This window comes from Miniopterus natalensis, chromosome 1 (assembly GCF_054644295.1).
Source record: "Miniopterus natalensis isolate mMinNat1 chromosome 1, mMinNat1.hap1, whole genome shotgun sequence".
Classification (NCBI taxonomy): Eukaryota; Metazoa; Chordata; class Mammalia; order Chiroptera; family Miniopteridae; genus Miniopterus; species Miniopterus natalensis.
The window spans coordinates 53,058,902-53,082,083 of record NC_142081.1 but is presented as its reverse complement, the minus strand read 5'-3'; the positions used below and the strand labels follow the sequence as shown (position 1 = coordinate 53,082,083).

The 23,182-nt window shown below is 36.5% G+C and overlaps 1 protein-coding gene and 1 pseudogene across 1 annotated transcript in view; one reads left to right on the top strand and one right to left on the bottom strand.

Annotated features, from left to right (window-relative positions):
* Window positions 1-23,182, bottom strand: part of FAM227B (family with sequence similarity 227 member B) — a 188,987-nt gene that overhangs the window by 139,673 nt on the left and 26,132 nt on the right. The window contains exons 7-11 of the mRNA XM_087821532.1: window positions 21,952-21,987; window positions 21,396-21,500; window positions 16,339-16,437; window positions 9,377-9,478; window positions 6,061-6,187 (exon numbers count right to left, since the gene is read on the bottom strand). Coding sequence (XP_087677658.1) covers window positions 6,061-6,187; window positions 9,377-9,478; window positions 16,339-16,437; window positions 21,396-21,500; window positions 21,952-21,987 — 469 coding nt within the window. The remainder of the gene's footprint in view (window positions 1-6,060; window positions 6,188-9,376; window positions 9,479-16,338; window positions 16,438-21,395; window positions 21,501-21,951; window positions 21,988-23,182) is intronic.
* On the top strand, window positions 12,270-14,601 carry LOC107534885 (ribosomal protein S6 kinase alpha-6 pseudogene; annotated as a pseudogene).

The window sequence follows — 23,182 nt, the reverse complement described above, 5'->3', positions numbered from 1 at the left end:
TGATTGGCTAGTATGAATAATTTCAGTGGCTCTGGGGCATAGGTGCTGTTCCCAGTTGTCTGGTACCTGATCCTGGGATGATTAGGGCAAATGGATAGTGGCCCAGAGTGAGAGCCCAATAATGGCGTTGGTTGTGGTGTGGGCTCTGGATAGGTTGGTTTGTATTTGAAAAGCACTCTCATGGATAAGTTGTTTAATATCTCTAGGAATGGCTAACCCTGGGAAGGGCAGTCCTTTCAGGGTCAGCAAAGACCCCAGATATCAAAGCATTAGGAGACAGAAAACAGAAGAAATGGTTAGTACAGTCTGGTGTTGAATAATCCTTCCATTTCTGGAGTAAACCCTACTAGGTCCTGACATATAAAGAGAGATAACATTCAACAAACACTTTTGAAGGCGTCCTATGTATTAAACTATGCATTAGACACAGGGACCTAAAATTCAATTAAACTTAGTGACTGCCTGACATCAAGGCAGATGTAAAATTATTTGGCACAGTACCTGGTCCATAGTAAACATTTAATGCATGTTAGTTTCTCTATTGCTTCTTTTCCCAATTTGCCACTGGTAGAGCTGTGACTGTGTCCCAACATGATTTACAAGTAGAAAACACAAAGTGGTAACTAAATATGGACTCTTCTAAAGAAGGGCATTAATATAGAGTCATAACATCCAAATAAAGTGTGTTCTATATCTTTAGCTTTGAAATATTATTAAATTTTAATATTTTACAGCTTTATTGAGATATAATTGATATGTAATATTGTGTAAGTTTAAGATTTGATTTGATAAGACACATATATTGCAACACTTATATAATGCAAAATGATTACCACAATAGTGTTAACTAATACCTACATCATGTCACACAATTACAATTTCTCTTATGGTGAGAACATTTAATTTACATTCTTAGCAACGTTCAAGTATATAATATAGTAGTATTACCTATAATCACCATGCTGCACATTGTATCTCCAGAACTTATTCATCTTATCACCAAAAGACCAACATTTCCCATTTCCCCCACACGCCAATGCCTGGTAACCACCATACTACTCTGTTTCTATGAATGTGGCTTTTTAAAGATTCCACATATAAGTGATACCATACAGTATTTGTTTTTCTCTGTCTGACTTATTTCACTAAGCATAGTGCCCTCAAGGTCCATCCGCGTTGTTACAAATGACAAGATTTCCTTCTTTCTCATGGATGAATAATTGTCTACATATACCCACCTTCTTTACCCACTTATCCACTGCCAATCACTTAGGTTGTTTCTGTGCCTTGCTGTGGTGCATAATGCTTCAGTGAACATAGGAGTGCAGATATCTCTTTGAGCTCCAATTTTCATTTCTTTTGAATATATATCCAGAAGCAGGTTTGTGGGACCATATGTTAGTTCAACTTTTAATTTTTTGAGGAACCTTGATACTGTTTTCCATGGTGGACGCACCATTTACATTTCTACCAAGAGTACACAAGGGTTCCCTCTTCTCCACACCCACACCAATACTGCTTATTTGTTATCTTTTTTAGAACAGTCACTCTAACAGGCATGAGGTGATACCTCACTGCAGTTTTGATTTGCATTTCCCTGATCATTAGTGATGTTAAGCAGGTACCTTTTCATGTACCTGTTGGCCTCTGTATGTCTTCTTTGGCAAAATGTCTATTCAGTTCTTCTGCTCATTTTTAATATCAGATTTATTTATTTATTTGCTATTCAGTTATATGTGTTCTTTGTATCTTTGGATATTAACTACTTATCTGACATATGATTTGAAAATATATTCCATAAGTTGCTTTTTCATTTTGTTGATCGTTTCCTTTGCTGTGCAGCAGCTTTCAGTTTGATATGGTTACATTTATCAATCTTTGCTTTTCTTTCTTGGAATTTTGGTGTCATATTAAAAAAACTGGTCAAGACAAATGTCAAGGCGATTTCCCCCTATGTTTGCTTATATCAGTTTTGCAGTTCATTTGTGATGTTTATGCCTTCAATCCATTTTGAATCAAGTCAGTTTTTGTGAGTGGTATAAACCAGGAGTCCAGGCGCCGAGAAACAGGATGGCGGCGCAGGGAACAGCTGCGCCCGCCGCCTCCCGCAACCACATCAAAATTACAACTAAAACACAGAACCACCATCACTCAGAACCTCCTGAGATCTGGCTGAACAGAAGCCCCACAACCAGGGAACTGAAGGAGCATCGAAACCGGTAGGAGGGGCGCAGATGTGGGTGGATCGGGGCTGAATCACAGAGACGCAGCCTCGGGCCCACACCCGGTGCTGGGGTTGAAACCCAGGAGGGAATCTCGGCGGTGGAGGTTTCCCAGAGGAGGGAGGGGTCCCAGCCCCCAGCAGGCCCCCAGCCCAGGGCTCCAGGGCCAGGAAGAGACGTCCCCACAACTCCGGGCTGTGAAACCAGCGGGGACTGTCCCTGAGGGTCGCGGAGGCTGCGGGAGCCCCAGCAGCTCCTCTAAAGGGCCCGGCACGGACTCACTCAGACGCTCCCTCTGAGCCCAGCGCCGGGCAGCAGCCTGAAAGGACCCGGGACACTCGGGGGGGAACTAACCTGCCTGAGATCCGGGCGAGAGCTGGAGGGGGCGGCTTCCTCCCAGGCAGAAGGGCTGGCGGAGGCCATGGCTCCTTTGGCGAGTCCTCCCCGCACACAGCCGGCAGGCAGGCGCCATATTTGAATCGCCAGCACCTGACCCACACCTTTGGCCCCGCCCCGTGATTCCCGGAGGCCCCGCCCCTCCCCACCTGCAGCTCCTCCAGGCCATTTCCAGGGGCTTTTCGGTGCAAGTGGCCTCTAGAGCCTCATGCTTAGGACTTTCCTAAAATCTCTCAAACAAGCAGCAGCGGGCCCCATACAGCTTGATAAGTGGCCCCAGGCCTGGCACTAGCCGCAGCCTGCATTGGCTCATAGCTGGGCCTCTCCTGGACACCTCCAAGCCCAGCACAAGTAGCAGCCAACTAAGGTTTGCTGTGTAGCTCATGCTGGGTGGCCCTGGGCAAGGCACTGGCACAGGCTGACTTTGCACCTCCCGGGAGGCCCCAGAGACAGTGCACCTGGTGGTCAGACTCGACCACACTGGACTACAACCTTACCACATCCGCGAGTGACACACTCAAGGGGTGCACTTGGTGAACACCAAAGCTCCACTTAAGTAAATCCTGCTCCACGGGGGTGTCTCCAGCACAGCAGCTCTCTGGCTGTAGTTGCAGGTGGTCCTCACAGCTGATTGGCTGGGGGGTCAATTCCTCCCAGGGATGCCAACAGCAACCAAGGCTCAACTACAACAGGACAGTGCACACAGCCCATGCAGGGAGCACCTAGAAGGCCCAGCTCAGGTGACTGGGGAGGCTGAGCCACTGGACCCTACAGGACACCTACTACACAAAGCCACTCTACCAATTCCAGGAGCCATGGCAGCTCTACCTAATACACAGAAACAAACACCTGAATGCAGCCAAAATGCGGAGGCAAAGAAACATGTCACAAAGGAAAGAAGAAATCTCTAGAAAAGGAACTAAAATAAATAGATCCAAGCAAACTAACAAATACAGAGTTCAAAATAATGGTTATAAGGATGCTCAAGGATATTAGTAAGAGTATGATGAAAATAATTGAGAAAATTGATGACATAATAAAGGACCAATTTGAAATGAAGGCTACACGAACTGAAATGAAGAATCAACAGTAGAGTAGAGGATGCTAAGAATCAAATCAGCAATTTGGAACATGAAGAAACAAAAAACACCCAACCAGAGAGCAAAAAGGAAAAAGAATCCAAATATATGAAGATAGCATAAGGAGCCTCTGGGACAATTTCAAGAGGCCCAACATTTGTATTATTGGGGTGCCAGAAAGAGAAGAAAGAGAGCAAGAAATTGAAAACCTATTTGAAAAAATAATGACAGTAAACTTCCCCTACCTGGGGAAAGAAATAGACTTACAAGTCCAGGAAGCACAGAGGGTCCCAAACTAGAGGAAATCAAAGAGGCTCACAGCAAGACACATCATCATTAAAATGCCAAAGGTTAAAGACAAAGAGAGAATCTTAAAAGCAGCAAGAGAAAAGCAATTAGTTACCTACAAGGGAGCACCCATACGACTGTCAGCTGATTTCTCAACAGAAACCTTGCAGGCCAGAAGGGAGTGGCAAGAAATATTCAAAGTGATGAAAAACATGGAACTACAACCAAGATTGCTCTACCCAGCAAAGCTATCATTTAGAATTGAAGGTCAGATAAAGAGCTTCTCAGGCAAGGAAAAGCTAGAGGAGTTCATCACCACCAGACCAGCACTACAGGAAATGTTGAATGGTCTCCTTTAAGAAGAAGCTAATGAACAAAAGAATCTGATGAACGAAATAGATCCAGAGACATTGACGCATGTAACAGATGATCATATTTCAGAGGGAAGAGGGAATGGGGGTGGAGGGTGGGAAGAGATTAACCAAAGAAGTTATATGCATATATGCATAACCCATGGACACAGACAATGATGGGGTGAAGGCCTGGGGAGGTGGTTGGAGCGAGGTGAATGGGGTCAATTGGGGGGGAAAAATGGGACACCTGTAATACTTTCAACAATAAAGATAAATTAAAAAAAATAATAATAATAAATAAAATAAAATAGGAGTCCAATTTCATTCTCCTTCATGTGGTTATCCAGTGTTTCCAACACCATTTATTGAAAAGATTATCCTTTCCCATTGAGTATTCTTGGCTCTGTTGTCAACTATTAGTTGACTGTATTTATGAGGGTATATTTGTAGGCTCTTGATTTTGTTCCATTGGTCTATGTGTCTATTTTTATGCCAGTAACATAACTGTTTTGATTACTATAGCTTTGTAGTATAATTTGAAATCAGGAAGTGTGATGCCTCCAACTTTGTTCTTTTTCAGGATTGCTTTGGCTATTCAGGATCTTTTGTAGTTCCATATACATTTTAGGATTCTTTATTATATTTCTGTGAAAAATGCCATTGGGATTTTGATAGCAATTCCATTGAATTTATAGATGACTTTGTGTAGTATGGGCATTTTAACAATAGTGATTCTTCCAATCCATGAACACAGGATATCTTTCCCTTTTTTGTGCCTTCTTTAATGTCTCCCATTAAAGTGTTGTACTTTTCAGTGTACAAATGTTCAGCCTCCTTGTCTAAATTTATTCCTAAGGAGTTTATTGTTATTGATGCTATTGTGAATGGGACTGATTTCTTTATTACTTTTTCAAATATTTTGTTGTTAGAGAGATGCAACTAATTTTGTATAGTAATTTTGTATCCTGAAAAATCAATAGACAGGAATTTGTGGTGTCTCTCTCTCCTTATAATATGAAACACTTTCTGATAGAAGTGGTTTGGTTACTAAGGATAGACATAAAACAGTTTTAAAAATCAGTCAAAATTTGAACCAAAAGATTTACAAGAAGTACCACTTACAAATTGTCAATAGCCTCTGGTAGTCCATAATAGCCTTAGAAAAAAATGTTGGAAAGGTCATTCCTGGAATATGTAACTATACATTAGTTTTAAACCCACGTACCTAAATCTCTAGCTAAATACTCTAGAACAGGATTTTACTTCCTTTTAGTTTTCCAGTCCTACCACTCTTGCCTATAAGCACATTATAATTCAAAAAACAAGTTTCCTTGATTAATGATTGTATGTCCTATGAGGAACTCAATTAGCTCTAGAATTTATTCAATATTATTTGTTATAAATATTATTTCCAAAATCAGCTTAAAATATTTATCTTCCAAATATAAAAATGTATATGGCATGACTTTATTTCTGTAGCAATTCATTTTTCTGCAGTAATTCCACTGCCTATAAAAAAATTATTTTACTTCTAAAGTTAATAACTGATTAATTTTGGTTTTGTAAAAATTTCACAAAAGAATAATCAGTATTTTAAAACATAAGCATCCATATGGTATGTTTTGTAAGGCAAAGAACTACCTATCTTTTGACTGGAGCAAACAAAATCCAAAAGTTTTAGGTACTAAAATAATGATCAATACTTAAATGACTTAGTCATACCTGACAACCAGAGAAAAATGGTATTCCCTAGGTCTTCTTTAAATTCATCATTAAAGAGGTCACTGGATTCTGGAAATGCTTCCTGGAATGTCACATAGATAGCTTGTGCCAAACAATCAGGATACACCTACCAAAACCAGTCATATTTGAATAATTTGATATTTCATATAACATATCTCAACTACCAAAGAAATTACTAAGTTTGTGAACTATAAATTTCCCTTTTTTGTTATAGCTTGCTTTCGGCCATTTCTTACCTCTTTGTACATCTAACTGAGGAACATAAACAAGAGTTAAAAATAAAATCAGTCAGTTTGGCTACTTGATAGCATTTGGGGGAAAATTTAATTTGGATAAAGGATGAAGTCAACAAATAAGGTAAGGTTTGATGAATACATATTTATTTCATTTGACCTTGCTATTGTTAACCTCTTTTATAAAGTAACATATATAGGTCATTCTAATTAAAGTGTATATAAATATAATTGGCATATAACATTGTGTACATTTAATGTGTACAATGTATTGACATAATACATTTACATATTGGAATACAGTTACAACCATAGCCTTAGCTAACACTTCTATCATGTCACATAATTATTGGAGGATAAGAAGCATATTTTTAAATAATTAAAGCCTGTTTAGGTAAGTTAATATATTGTAACCACTATTGTGTTATTTACATATTAAAACTATGATCATATATCAACAAATATATGGTTCTACCAGTAGTCCCTAAAATACTAAATTTCTCTCAGGGAGTGATTAAACATAGAAAGATATGATATTTTTATATTAAAGGTTTAAAAACATTTACTTACTATTTTGGTACTCTGCATTCAACTCAGTGTTTACAATCACACATTAGCCCCTTAATACTGTAAAATTTTAGAGTCGAAAAAGCCCTTTACAGGTAACTGTCCTAATTCCTGGAACCTGTAAATGTTAATTTGTACAGCAAAAGGGATTTGCATATATCATTAAGTGAAGGATCTTGAGATGGGGAGGCATCTTGGATTATACAACAGGCCTTAATGTAATCGCAAAGTGTCCTTATAATAGGGAAGCTGGGGAAAATTTTATTATAGGAGAAAAGGCAATGTGATGGTAGAAGTAGAGACTGGAGTGATGTGGCCAAAAGCCAAAAAATGTTGGCAGGCACCAGAAGCTGAAAAAGGCAAGAAATGGATTACCCCTTGGGGCCTCTTAAAGAAAGTAGTCCTGTTGATACCTTGATTTTAGTCATTTAAGACTCATTTTGGACTTCTGGCCTATTTAACTGTAAGACGATTAATTTCTGTTGTTTTAAGTCACTAAGTTTGTGACAACTTGTTAGAGCAGCAATAGAAAACACAGTCACCGAATCCAGGGGTGCTCAAATTTGCTGGTAACTGATGATATTCTTTGAAAAACACGATTATTTTTGGCGGGGGAGAGGAGAGAATGCTTTAATATGTTAATATATTTAATTTTATTGAATGGACTATGAATATTTTAATGCCAGAAACAATCAAATATTTTATTTGTGGGACATAAAACCATACTAATGACTAAAATTAAAATGTTAAGCATGATGAAAAAGGGAAACCTCTAAAAGTTTTCTGTGAGCACCTTACCTACAGGAGATCAAGAGAAAAAGAGATCAAGTGTCAAGTTGTGCTGGGAAAATTTCTAAGGGAACATTGTTGTATGATATGGGAAGAGAGGGAAGTAAAAGCCACACTGAATATGTTTAGATTCAACTAATATGTACTGAATAATGAGACCTGAAGATAATTTTTGATTCTTAAATATTAATAAATATCTCTTCCTTAGGTAAGATAAATCAGATGAGCCAATAGTAACAAAACTCCCACTTATCTGAATGAGTTAAAAATAATGGAATTGGTCAATGAGAGATGAGGCTCCACTTTCACTTAAATAGCTCTGAAGGAGAGAAACCTGCAGGGAGGTGGCCTGGTTCTCAAGCAAAGAAAGATTATGGATAGAGAAACAGCTGTTTTTTGTCAACTCTAAATAATTTAATTACACAAAATCCTAACTATTAACTTTTTCCTGCAAATAAGAAACAAAATCAATATTAGCAAAATTATATTCTTTTTCTGAGATCATTGTTCTACAAAACAATAATTTATGAATCATGGATCTGATCATCCTCTTTATCTGATAGACAACCAGCTGTGGAACTGAGAGACTGAATGTCTTAACAAGATCCTCCAGGTAATTAGTAGCAGATTCTAGACTTGAAGCCAAGTCTCATTCCAAGTCCACTACTAGTTTCTTTCTGTGACACAGTATATATATAGGTCAAGATTGAACATAAATATTTGGCAATTTTGGTTTGTTTATGGAGGACACTTAACTATTTTTATTTTAGGTTTGTTTTACCCAGGGAAAAGAAACATTTACAGACTCTAAAATACTTATGTATTTCTGATTTACAGATGTCAACACACTGAAGTATTTGAATATGGCTTCTGCTTTGAAATATTAGATGTTTAAACTTTAAAATACCCCATGAAATTCCTACCATCTTCACTTAACATTATGCAGGAACATAAATTACTTTAATCAACCCTACTTATTAGTTACTATAACAGAAAAGTAAAACAAAATTTTGATTCATAAATTTGTCCCTGTTCTTTACTGTAACATGTACTTAGCCCTTAGGGATAACATAAGCTTTTCAAGTCCTCTTGGATCAAAAGATACATTATAAAGAAAAAAAAAATTGATAGATAATTTTGTAGGTAAATATAAAAAAACCAAGAATATACATGGAATGAGTCAATAGTTTTGAAATTATTAATATGCAAACAAAATACCTATATCACACTAGGGAGATTCTGTAAGACTTTTAGTCAAGGGAATACAATATTCTGGAATGGGGGATATAACTTTTAAAATAGTATCATAACTGCCTTGGCCGGTGTGGCTCAGTTGGTTGGAGTGTCATCCTGTACACCAAAAGGTGGCAGGTTCGATTCCCAGTCAGGGCTCATGACCAGGTTGTGGGTTTGATCTCCAGTCAAGGCACGTACGAGAGGCAACCGATTGATATCTCTCTCTCACATCGATGTTTCTCTCTCTCTCCCCTACTCCCTTCCTATTTCTCTCTCAAATCAAAAATAATAATAATAGAAAGTGTGTCTTTGGGTGAGGATTAAAATAGTATCATAACTTACTTTATTTCAGGAAATTTTGCTTTTGAAGTAACAAAATATGTTCCCATATGTATTTAAATAAAATAACTATATTTCTATTTCATTAGCTCCAAAAATAATTAGCATAACCAGTTAATTTCTATGTTTACCTGAAAGAATGCATCCTTTCGATTTAGATGTATGCTCATAAAAAGTGCCACGTAACTTTCTGAAATCCTATCAAACAAGAAATCTTGATTTTTTTGGTCAGGCTTAAAAAAATAAAAGATGAATGTAATTAAAATCATTAATATTACAATTTAAAATTGGAAGTTGTTTGCATAGTGTCAGTAATTTTATCTATTCTTAAAGAGCAAGTCATTTGCTACAGTGGAATTAACATGGGTTTTGGCATCATGTAGAGCTGAATTTGCATTCTGGCTCTTATTTCATTAGTTGCATTACCCTGGGCAAGTTAATTAAGTCCTAGTTTCTTCATCTGCCAAATGTTGATAATATATCCATATCTTAAAGTAGTATCTTAAAATTAAATAAGGACAAGGATCATGTTTTATGTGATTTACCTCAAGCCTTTGGCACAGTGCTTGGCATATAGAAAACACAAAAATACTTGATAAATTGATTAATGAAGGTTCTTTCATAGTAGTTGGCATACAGAAAGCAATCAATGACTTAGTTACCTTCTATTTTTCTATAACCATTCCAATTTTTTTATTACCAGTAATACAGCATGAAATTAAAGCAATTACTGGGATGAAATAGTCATAGCCAGAACTAGTAAAATTGTGACATGATAGCTAAACTGAAAACAAAATATCTTGAAAGAAGGAAGAAATCTATAGATAATAATGGCAATATTATGGTTAAGTCCTGACCTCTTGCCCTGTTAAGCAATGAGGAGATGAATTAGAATCCAAATCTATGAATTAAGCAATAAAGATGAATTAAAGAATCCAAATACATTTATGATGTCAACTGTAGAAGCACCCTGGCATTAATATATCATGGTAATAAACCCCCAAAGTTTTCAAAGTTAGTGGTAGTCTTCTATAAAATTAGCAAGCCAAATGAACTGAGATTTATAAATGCATAGGATCTTAGACCAAAAACAGAAGTTAGATATCACCTATATTAAGTCCCTCTATTTTATTGATTGCACTGGTGCTCAGAAAGATTAAGAGAATTATTTAAGGTTATACAGGTAAGTAATTGAGAGCCAGACTAGAATCTAGGTCTCCTAACTCCCAACACAGTGCTCATGATTGTGTGATAAATTTATGGAAGGAGATTATAGCAAAACTAATAACTATTGTTAATAGCAATTCTTGATCACTTATGTATCAGGCATAGTTCTAAAATATAGGGTTGTGAGAGAATTAAAATATACATATATATTACTAGTCATAAAAGTTCACGTTTCAAATACACAATCTATACTTAATATGTATGAAGAAAAGAAATTTACCCAAACAGAAACTTCCAGAGTATGTCTTTGAGTAATACAATTCAACCTAGTGTCCACACCATATATACCTCCACAGGAGACAGAGTAGGAAAGTGGAATTGCCATTTTTTTGGTAAATGTTATGGTATGCTTGGAAAGAAAATGTATCCTGTAGCTGTTTGGGGTATTTAAGTTACCCACAGATCTAACATGCATGAGACCAAGCCATTTAACACGTTAAATTATACTTGCATTCCAGGAATAAATCCGACTGGTCAGAGAGTAATCTTTTTAATGTGGTTTGCTAGTATTTTGTTGAGGAATTTTGTATTAATACTCATCAAAGAAGATATTGGTCTGTAGATTTTTTGTTTCTTGTAGCATCTTTGGCTTTGGCATTGGGGTAATGCTGGCCTCATAAAATGAGTTAGGAAGTGTTCCTCCCTCTTCAGTTTTTTAGAAGAGTTTGAGAACACTGTGTTCTATCAACATAACAACAGCAAAAACAACAATGATAATGGTAGATTTATCCATTGAACACTCCCTCTATACCTAGTTCCATGAAAACAAAACGTTTCCTGCATTTTCTCATTTAACACCCTCAACAAACACATAAGGTAGGTGATTTTTTAAACTTTGTGAATGACTTAGAGAGGTAAATACTATTCAAGGTCACATCGTTTACTAACCTTGTTTTTGAAAGCCAGATCTCTTAACTATTATACTGAATCCCATATTACATTTCTATAGCACTTCCCAGTTTACTAGGTGTCTCCTTACTCATGCCACTTTAGAATACACAACCACCCAGGGGAAAAAGCATGGCATATTATTTTCTACTGTTTTTTGTGGGGTTTTTAGAGATGAGATAAGAGAGGCTTAAAGAGTTTTTTTGAATAACCCAAAGCCTCACATTAAGTACTAGGAGAACCAGATTTAAATGCTAGTTTTCTGGGTTCAAGTACAGCATTTTTTTTTTTCTACTAGCAAGCTACCATTAAATCACAGGCACTAAATAAACAAAATTTGCTCTTACATTAATCATACAACATTTTCTAAAATAAGTTTTAGAGTCAGCATGCTGAAGCATACTATATGTTATTGGTAATTAAATTATGTAAGTGACTAAGTTTTATTTTATTCCAGTTATAAAATCAGAATTATTTATTTTTCATAAAATGGACCATGAAGCAGATAGAATTCATGTGTTTTGTGTTCATCTTAAAATGTAATACAGCTTGAAATAGCTTACCTAAGAAAACTGTAATATTCCAGGAGGGGATCTATTTCCACACAATGCTGGTAAAAATGTGTGGGTGTCCCACCACACTTACTTGATGGATTTAGGGGCCTCCTAAGATGTCATGTTACTTATTTAGTTCACTGGCTTCAATATACATACTTCTAACAATAAGCTCTCTTAGAAATAAATTCACGGATGAAATGCAATTTCTAACAGATGAGCTCTCCTGCCTCCGCTGAACAGCAACCCCCCTCCTCTCTTTCCCACACCCCCATCACCCCAGACTGGGGAATCCCTGTGCTGCAGCTGGGGGGGGGGGGGGGGTCCAGGCACTGCACAAGTAAATCGTCTTAAAATGGAAGAGGGAGAAGCAGATTCTTGCCAAGATGAAGGAGTTAAAGAAATTCCTATTACTCGTCACATTAGAGAAGGATATAAGTTGCTCCAAGTTCCTGGTCAGGGATCCTTTGGAAAGGTTTTTCATGTTAGAAAGCAGACTGGCCCTGATGCTGGGCAGCTCTATGCAATGAAGGTGCTATAAAAAGCTTCTGTAAAAGTTCAAGACAGAGTTCAGACAAAGATGGAGAGGGATATGATATGCTGGTGAAAGTAGATCATCAGTTAATTGTCAAGTTGCATTATGCCTTTCAGACTGAAAAGCAGCTGTATTTAATACTGGATTTTCTCAGGGGAGGAGGTGTCTTCACAAGATTATCCAAAGAGGTTCTGTTTCCAGAGGAAGGCGTGAAAGTCTACCTTGCAGAACTAGCCCACGCTTAGCATCATCTTCACAGATTAGGAGAAGATGTGTATAGAGACCTGAAGCTGGGTAACACTTTGCTTGAGGAAATAGGACATATCAAGTTAACAGATTGTGGGCTCAGCAAAGAATTAGTAGATCTAGAAAAGAAGGCCTACTCATTTTCTGGTACAGTGAAGTATATGGCTCCTGAAGTAGAAAATAGGAGAGGTCATTTCTGGAGTGCTGATTGGTGGTCATGTGGTATACTTATGTTTGAAATGCTTACTGCTACACTGCCCCTTCAAGGTAAAGACAGAAATGAGACCATGAACATGATATTAAAAGCAAAACTTGCCCTGCCTGGCGTGGCTCAGCTGTTAAGCGTCGACCGAGGATCCAGGCGATCAGGGTTTGATTCCTGATCAGGGCACATGCCCGGGTTGCGGGCTCCATCCCCAGTCAGGAACATGCAGGAGGCGGCCGATCAATGACTCTCTCATCATTGATGTTTCTATCTCTCTCTTCCCCCTCTACTTTCCTCTCTCTGAAATCAATAAAGATATATTTAAAAAAAAAAAAAAGCAAAACTTGGAATGCCTCAGTTTCTTAGTGCTGAAGCATAGTCTTCTAAGTGTGTTACTCAAAAGGAATCCAGAAAACAGACTGGGTTCAGAAGGAGCTGAAGAAATCAAAAGACATCATTAAAAATTTTTTTTTTTTTTGCAAATATTGACTGGAAAAATTATATGAAAGAGAAGTTCAACCTCCTTTCAAGCCTGCTTCTGGAAAACCAGATGATACTTTTTGTTTTGATACTGAATTTACTACAAAAACACTTAGAGTCTCCTGGTTTGCCAGCCACTGCTAATGCTCATCAACTCTTCAGAGAATTCTGCTTTGTTGCAATTTCTATTGCAGAAGGATATAAAACCACTCCTATCACAAGGGCAAATGGATTACCAATTGTTCAGATAAGTGGAAATGCTGCACACTTTGGTGAAGTGTATGAACTGAAAGAAGAGACCGCTGTTGGTGACTGTATGTATGCATCACTTGCAAACAGAACAGGAGCCAACCTGGAGTTTGCAGTGAAGACTATTTGCCAAAAGTAAGATTCCCTCAGAGGAAATTGAAATTTTGGAGTGCTATGGACAACACCCCAACATTATCACTTTAAAGACTATTTATGGTGATGGTAGATAAGTTTAACTTGTTATGGATTTGATGAAAGGAGCAGAGCTACTTGACTGTATTTTCGAACAAAAACATTTCGTAGAACGGGAAGCTAGTGATTACTGATTGTAATAGCTAGGACAGTGACTACATTCATTGTTGAGGAGTTGCTCATCGTGATATTAAACCTAGAAATATTTTATACATGGCTGAATCAGCCAATGAGGGCTCCATTAGGATCTGTGATTTTGGGTTTGCAAAACAACTTCAAGGAAAAAATGGAACTTCTCTCAACTCCATGCTACACTGCAAATTGTGTAGCACCCAAGGTTCTTACGCAACAGGGCAATGATGCTGCTTGTGATATTTGGTGTCTGGGAGTCCTATTTTACACAATGTCGGCTGGCTACACTCCATTTGCTAACAGCCTCAGTAATACTCCTGAAGTGATACTGCTGCATATAGGCAATGGAAATTTCTCATTGAGAGGTGGAAACTGGGACAGTATTTCAGTTGGAGCAAAGGATTTGCTGTCCCATTTGCTACCCATGGACCCACATCAGTGGCACACTACAGAACAAGTGTTAAAACACACATGGATAACCCACAGAGGGCAGTTGCCAAATGATCAGCCAAATAGAAATGATACATGATATGTTGTTAAGGGAGCAGTGGTTGCCAGATAGTGGGCCTGGCTCACAAGACCTTCCAACCAGTCCTAGAGCCCGTTGCTGACTCAAGCTCAGCTCAGTGACGGAGCATGAAAAGCTGACAAACTGGCTTGTACAATTCCCAGCGCTCCTCCACCACACTGGACAAAGAGAAAACAAAATGTGTGGTTTTGCCTAATCTTGGGTGTTGTTTTCTGCTACATTTCTTGAATATTCTATTTTGGCCTCCTTATTTAGGGGGAGTGAGATTAAAAAATAAACATAGACAGGTCCACAATATTCATAATATGTTGTTTTGTAGTAGTGTTCAAGATTTATTTAAGTATATAATTGGTGTTCACAAGGTCCTAACAACTTCTCTGCACACTAACTTCTAAAGTTCCTCTTAAATAAAGTTACTTTAATAGTGAAAAACAAAACAAAACACACAAACAAACAAAAAAACAGATGAATAAGGAACCATTCTTGTTAAATCATGGAAATTTTGCTTCAGTTTGATCTGCATCCCCAAACTGCCCCCTAGAACACTAACAGAATATTAACCAGCTGAATCACATATTGGGCCTCAAAACGAGTAAAAAATCACAAATGATCCTGAAAATTTTATTAAATTATAATACTTTAAAATTATTACATTTTCATTTCAGAAAGCCAGTAGTTCCTAGAGAGTTTAAAGATAAAAAAATCAAATTCCTTATTATTCCAAGAACAATCCTATACATGTAGTGGGACATTAATATTTTTGTGTCAAATCTGTGTTTTGTTCAGAATAAAAAAACACTATGGCCTGACAGAAGTTTCTAGGAACTTTGCTAGATTATTTCTTCAAAAGCTTGTTTTATATAATCCAAACAGATTTAGTGGGAAAGTAAGGTTTTTCTCTGTTATCATAGAAAAACATAAATTTGGGATCCAGATCTAGAAAAAGAAATGTAAGATAATGAAGCTCCCAATTTCAGAAATTTCCCTAGGTAATTAAATTACCTTTGTAGAATTGATATGTTACTTCCTGTGCCTCATTCAGCTCCTAACAATATCAGAAATACTCTTACCTGGAATTATATTAAAGCACAAACCAAATAGCTTGTATGTAAAATTGGTAATACCCACTTCTTTATGGTATGAAGTTTCTGTGAAGATTCATAAGCAGTTTTCTGTGGGTAATTTGAGCTGGGGGAAGGTGGGGAGGTGAGTCCATTTGCAGGCTTCCTTGATGGGGTGGCACACCTTCTTAATGCTTAGACTATGATGCCCTGGGTTGCTCTATTTTCCATTCGTCCAGATCCAGAGTCTAAACAGTTGTCATCTATATTCACCACTTTTTCTAGGCTCACGTGTTTTCTATTGTAAGATTTATGTGCTGCTCATTTCTTCTCTTATTGTTTTCCAGATGCCCGCCTCTTTCTCTTTTTAATCCTAATCAGAGTCCTAACCTTTCTGAATCAAGTGAGATCCTCTCTCCATTTAATCTGTAGACTGTTTTCCAAATGAAAACTTCCTTCAAGGTTACTAATCTGCAGTGCACCTTCTGTTGAGTGTTTATCAGCAAATTATAGTGTTGAGTAAAGCTACAACGTTTGATTTCACTGATCGTTTTCTGATTAAATGAAGACCCAGGTTCTTTGAAATCCATATTAAAGTCTTAATCCTCTGAAAGAACTCTAGATTTCAACAAGGATTTCTAACTAAAACTAAAAAATGGAATACTGAAAAAAACAAACAAGCTCTGTAAAAGGATCCAGAAAAACATTTTTTTTTTGTACCAGTGCTACCTCTACTGAAAAATGAATTATGCTGCAAATCAACCTAAAAAAGAAGTTTAAAACATATCATTATACCTTAAATCTATGGAGAAACCACCACCAAAAGGAATCATGCAAAAGAGCAATAGAGGCTTCTGAGAGAAAATGAGTCCTCCAGATTTTAAGAACGTTTTCCTACGGGAAAAAAAGACAAATGGGGATCAAACTAAAATACATTATAAGACGTTAATGTAAACAGGCTTTGCAAAGAGTATGTGTTCAATATAAATTTAATGTGGAGCCACATATGTAATATTAAATTTTCTAGTAGCCACTTTAAAAGAGTAAAAGGTGAAATTACTTTTAATGACATTTGTTTAATCAGCTATATTTAAAATATTATCATTTTATTATCATATAATAACAAAAATTAATTAAATCTTTTACAATCTTTTTTGATTGATATCGTATAATTTGAAAGATATATCGTATAATTTATACTTACAGCACATCTCAGTTTGAACACTAAATTTTCATCGTAAATACTAGATCAGTATTTAGAGTTCATAAAATACATGGTTGTAATCTTGTTTCAACAATACCCAAAAGTTTTTAAATAAATGAATCAAGTATTAGTTTTTGAATTTATATATAAATTAATTAAAATAAAATTTAAAAATTCAGGCCCATTGTATTAGCCACATTCCATATGCTCAATAATCACACTTGACTTGGACCTATGGAAATGACAGTGTAGGCTAGATAAAGAATAGCAAAAATCCAAGATATGCTACAATTTCTCATTTACACTGAAGACAGATATCAACAATCATGGAATTCTATACCAATGAACTCCATTATAACTCTAGACCTTATCTAAACATAGTGTTCTCTTTAAGCAATGGATCAAAATTGGCCCATAAGGTTAAATCTATTTACTGTGACTATTACAGACTATAAATCTTGGTTTAAACAGGTACATTCAATAGATTATTTTATTTTATTCAACTGAAAGTTTTTAAATGCCAGATTCAGTAGAGTTTAAGATTTCTTTTAATGAAACACATAGGTATAAATTCCTGTTCCTCAAGTACAAGTCTACAAAACAACAAGAACAAAAAACATAACATCGTGCAAACTTTTATACCAAGATTATCACGTATTCTATGGGGGCACTTCTCTTTCACAGGCCACTTATGTTGGTAACAACATCAACTTAGATTTAGTACTTCTTAATTACAAGGAACATATGTAAAGTATATAAATAAAAAAAGTAGATAAATTGAAATACAGGGGCAAAAGCTGAATACTTTTGCTTAAATTCTTTGCATATTTCAAGCAAAAATGCTTTTTAGTGCAAACTAACTGCATGATTGCTTCTTGTCTTAGTTTTGGTTATGTTTATCATCACTTCCTTTTTTTTTCAAGAAAATTCCAGGTTTTTAAAAATATATCAATAGTCAAAACAACCAAAAAATAGAAATTGGAAAAAGAAAACAAACCCAAACCCAGTTTAAAAAGTTAAATGGTTCTCTCCTTCTCACCAACCCCTTCACCTTTGTGATACGTTTTTGCTTCAAGTAAATATAAATATATCTGAAAACCTGTAGATTATCTGACTTGGAACTTTTTCTTCTAAATTGACTCTAGGTTGGACAAAATTACTTCTAATGTTCTCTTGAATTTCTTTTGTGTATGTAAGTATGCTTGTGGCTCAGCTTTCTTTATATATATAAGACCTTTTTTCACAATTCATTTCAATAATATTTTTACTGAGCATCATCTCTAGCCAGCGTTATGTTCTGTGTGATATAGGGCAGAATACACACTTTTGTTCATTAAGAAACTTAATCTATGACTGTATGTGCAGGAATGTGTTTGGATGGGGTAAGGGGAACTCAGTCATTTCAATGGATTGCCACTGAAGTCAAGGGCATATAATAGTAGCACTGTGACCTTTTCTTTCTGAGCTACAGATCCATAAGTTCAAATCTTGTAAGCTATTGTAAGCATTTCTTTTTTTAATTAAGTGTATTGGGGTGACATTGGCTAGTAAGATTATATACGTTTCAAGTATAGATTTCTATGATACATGATCTGTATATTGCACTGTGTGCCCATCACCCAAAGTCAAGTCATCTTCCATCACGATATATTTGGCTGCCTTTACCCTTTACTATACTCTTAGCCCCCTTTCCTCTGGTAACCACCATATTGTTGTCTGTGTCTGAGTTTCAGTTTTATATCCCACGTGTGAGTGAAATCATTTGGTTCTTAGCTTTTTCTGCCTGAATTATTTCACTCAGCATAATATTCTCAGGATCCATCCATGCTGTCACGTATGGCAGTATTTCATCTTTTCTTCTGGCTGAGTAGTGTTCCATAGTATATATGTACCACATCCTCTTTATCTAGTCATCTATTGAAGGACACTGGTTGTTTCCATGTCTTGGCCACAATGAATAGTGCTGCAATGAACATAGGGGTGCATATATCTTTTCAAATAAATGTTTTCAAGTTTTTCAGGTAGATTTCCAGAAGAGGGATTGCAGGGTCATATGGTAACTCTATCGTTAATTTCTTGAGGAACCTCCATACTCCTTTCCACAGTGGCTGTACCAGTTTACATTCCCACCAGCAGTGATGAGGGCTCCTTTTTCTCTCCAACCTCTCCAACACTTATTACCTGTCTTGTTGATAACAGTCATTCTAACAGGTGTGAGGTGGTATCTCAATGTAGTTTTGACTTGCGTTTCCCTAACAGCTGGTGAAGCTGAGCATCTTTTCATGTATCTGTTGGCCGTTTCTATGTCTTCTTGGGAGAGGTGTCTGTTCAGGTCCTCTGCCCATTTTTAACTGGATTGTTTGTTTGTCTGGTGTTGGACTGTATGAGTTCTTTACATATTTTGGATATTAACCCCTTGTCAGAGCTGTTGTTTAAAAATACCGTCTCCCATTCGGTTGGCTGCCTTTTTGTTTTGCTGTCAGTTTCTTTTGCTGTGCAGAAGCTTTTTAGTTTGATGTAGTCCCATTCATTTATTTTTGCCTTTATTTCCCTTGCTTTTGAGGTTAAATTAATAAAATCTTCTCTAAGATCAAGGCTTATGAGTTTAGTAACTATGTTTCCTTCTATGTAATTTATTGTTTCAGATCTTATATTTAGGTCTTTGATCCATTTTGAATGAGTTTTTGTACATGAGGACAAACTGTAGTCTAGTTCATTCTTATGCATGTGGCTTTCTAATTTTCCCAGAACCATTTATTGAAGAAGCTTTCTTTTCTCCATTGTGTGTTTTTGGATCCTTTGTCAAAAATTATTTGCCCATATACATGTGGTTTTATTTCTGGGCTCTCAATTCTGTCCCATTGGTCTGTGTGTCTGTTTTTCTGCCAATACCATGCTGTTTTGATTATTGTTGCTCTGTGGTGTAAACATTTCTATGAAATAACCTTTCCTTTGCTATTTTTATTTTCCTAAGCTTATTTTCTCTTCACTCTAATTTTATCATCTATTTATTTTAATGCTATTGCATTGTACATGGTCTAGTAAGCCAATTTAAATTTGTTTTTTAAATAAGGTAAAGGTATTAATAAATACTGGGTATCTAAGCCCAAATCTGCCTTTGCTACACAAACGCATGATATCCTAATCCAGCTGCTGTTCATATCCCCCTCCACAAACACACACACTCACCCTTACTGCCCATATCTACTTCCACTCCTCACTTTCCTAGGTATTTCACTTATGCCAGCATCTTCCAAGTTAACTGTACTAAAAATTCCTCACAGCTGTAACTTCTATGCCATGTTTATGTGATTGCCTTGTGATTTGTGGTAAGCATATATACACCCATGGTTAAAATGTAGTTCCACCTTAGAACACAAAATATTACAGTTAGAAAGAGTATTATAGATGACCTAGAAGAATATTCCATAAAATTATTTTAACAATAATTTTATTAATTTATTTCCATAACAATAAAACCTTTTTCCTGAGGCAACTTGGAAAGTATAGTTAGTGAAAGGAATCAATATGTTCATGACCCGGCATAACTACAATTAGCACCCATAATTTTTCTCTGTAAAAATGGGAATAGGTGATTAGATTAAGAGGGCAGGTTAACCCTTCCCTTTCATCAAAATCCCGAGAATTGAAAAACATTTGTATTAGCATGGAAAATAAGAGAGTGTGTCATTACTGAACCATTCTAGGTGGAGTTGTAAACTAAGGTGCCCTGTGGTTTCCTAACTGAGGGGCAAACAGGAAAGCCAAATAGGTCAAACACACTCTACTTCTTGGAACAATGCATCTTGAAGATGGAACACTGAAGAGATATACTCTCCTTTATCTTGAAGAGAGTGAAAAGGGGGCAGGAAATAATGGTTGAAATGGATTCATCCAGGCTTAATGGTTGATAATGCTCCTTCTGAACTGTAGACTATAGTAGAAGAGAAAACAACAAGGATTTTGTGTTGAGAAATAAAGAGCCACTCTAAGCCTAAGGGTGAGAGATGGGGAAGAGGGCCTAGTAGGGGCCAAGTCCATCTCAGAGAACTGTCTAAAAAAAATCTGCCCAGGGGTACAAGGAGAATTGATTAAGCCTCCAGGACATAGAAGCCTTGTTAGGTAACTACCTAAAATTTGAGTGGGAAATCAATGCCAGTAACCACCCAACCCTCAACCTACTAGAACAATGGCCAATGATCTAGTTACTTTCCTATGCCTACAGTTTTTTCATCAATTAATTACTCTGTAGGGATACTACTCAAAAATTCCTTAGACACCTGGAGGCTCAAAGGTGGGGTTGTAGGGAAGAGCTCTCATAAGTTATTTTGTTGTCAAAATGAGCAGGCTAAAATATCCTGAGCTGATAGAGCAGGAAAAGGGAGGGAAAAATACTTGCTATAGTCACATGACAAGCCAATACACACTAGCAACCTCAGACTCCTGAGACAGGAACACAGGTCTAACACATTCTTTTCTGGTGATCAGGGTGTATAAACATCACTGGTCTTTCCTGCCAGACACAATACTCAAAGGATTAAACCTTGCTTAAACACTTAATCTGTCAGATCTTTAAATAAAGGTCTGATTCATTAAATCATATCCTCAAAATTTATCATATAATAAAATTAAAATAATATTTACATACATCAAAGTTATGGACTTTTAAAATAAAAAGATAGATTCGTTCAGCATCCAAGTGTCTGGGTAGTTGAGTAAGCTCATTTGTTTTGAATCCTGAAAAATTGCAACCCTAGAAAGAGGAAATATAACAGTAATTACTTTACTTTTTTCAGTTTAGTAGTCTCATATGACTATAGAAGACAGGTAAATATGCAACTATCATTAGGTAATTATTTTACTTCTTTTTATGAAAAAAATTGAAAAATACTTATCCCACCTAAGAAAAATCATACTATCTGCTTCTCTGAAATTAAGAGACCTGGCATATTCATGACAAATGCAAAAGCAAAACAAACTTATATTTCAGAACTAAATTTATATAACTCAAATGGTCAAGAATTTTAGATAGGCTACACATAAGGAAATGGACTAAGCAGAAAAAGAAAGCTTCTATATCTGTTCCTAAATCTCTCTCCTAGGGTCCCCATCTCTATTTATAGCTACATCTGTTATTATAAACATTCTTTTACCTCCACATAATACCTTGATACATAATTTCATAAAATAGAAATTTTAAATACCTCTATATTCTTCTTTGTCTCCATTTCATCTGAAAGCTGGAAAACATTTAAAATAAAATCTTTAAAATTCTAAATTAAAGAATTTTTATATTTGGTAAATTTGCTCAGTTAATGTGTGTGTGTGTGTGTGTGTGTGTGTGTGTGTGTGTGTGTGTGTCTGAAGCCTAGAATGCTGTTGCTGTGTTAGATGCTAGGAATACAAAGATGGTCCTTGCCCTCAAGCTAGTCATAGTTCAAGAGGGGAGTAAGATACATATATATACAGAACACAGAGATAAGGGCTATAACAGGAGTGTAAACAAACTATTTAGACTGCAGTTTGGATTCACTTGGAAATAGACTCTGAGGTGGAGTTAGTGTTCAGGATGTTTATTGGGAGTGCCTTTTGGTTCAGTATCTATGGAAGGCAAGGGGAGAGCAATTGGGAAGGTGGAAAGGTCAGCTCTGATGCAAGTCTAACAGCCTCAACTGACCATAAGAAGAGCTCTAAAGCAGAAAGGACCCATCATGATTGTCCTGCATTGGGTTGAAATAGCCAGTCCTTTCTGCATCCAACTTGATCAGTCATTGGATGTGGGTGGTTCCTGGAAGGGCATGCCCTCGGGAGTTCTATGTAGTTGAGGCAATCCCTAAAGGGGCTGACAGCTGAAGGGTGTGCCTGAATAGCACTCCTAGCAGTGAGAGCAACAGGTCCTTCCTTAAAGGGAAATCTATGCGGCACATCTCTATCTTCACCATGCTACTTTATACAGAGAATAAGTAGCCTTCCATATGCAATATTTTTTGATTATCTGGACATGTTGATATATTGTTTACTAATTTCCATATCCTTACTTCCTCCAGTTATAATTAATTGTACAGGCAAATTTTATATATACACACACATTACACAATACAGAATATTATAGAGGAGATGACATAGGAAACAGATTTGAAAGGATAATAACAGATTGCTAACAGAAGGAGAATTACATTATTGGCATTTTTAAAAGTGTAAAAAGGAATAAAAAAAGAAAGACTATTTAGGGAAAGTGAGATCAATTATGATTTTTAAAAAAAGAAGGCTGTATGCTTGACAGCTTCAGATACAATTGGTCAATAAAGACAGGGGTCAAATTTAGAAAGATGTTAATCTCAAACCCTGGCTTTATTCTGTGGGGAACAAAGAAACACTGGAAGTTTTTAAGGAGCGGAGTAATAATAAAATAAAACTAGGTGTTGGTCATACCAT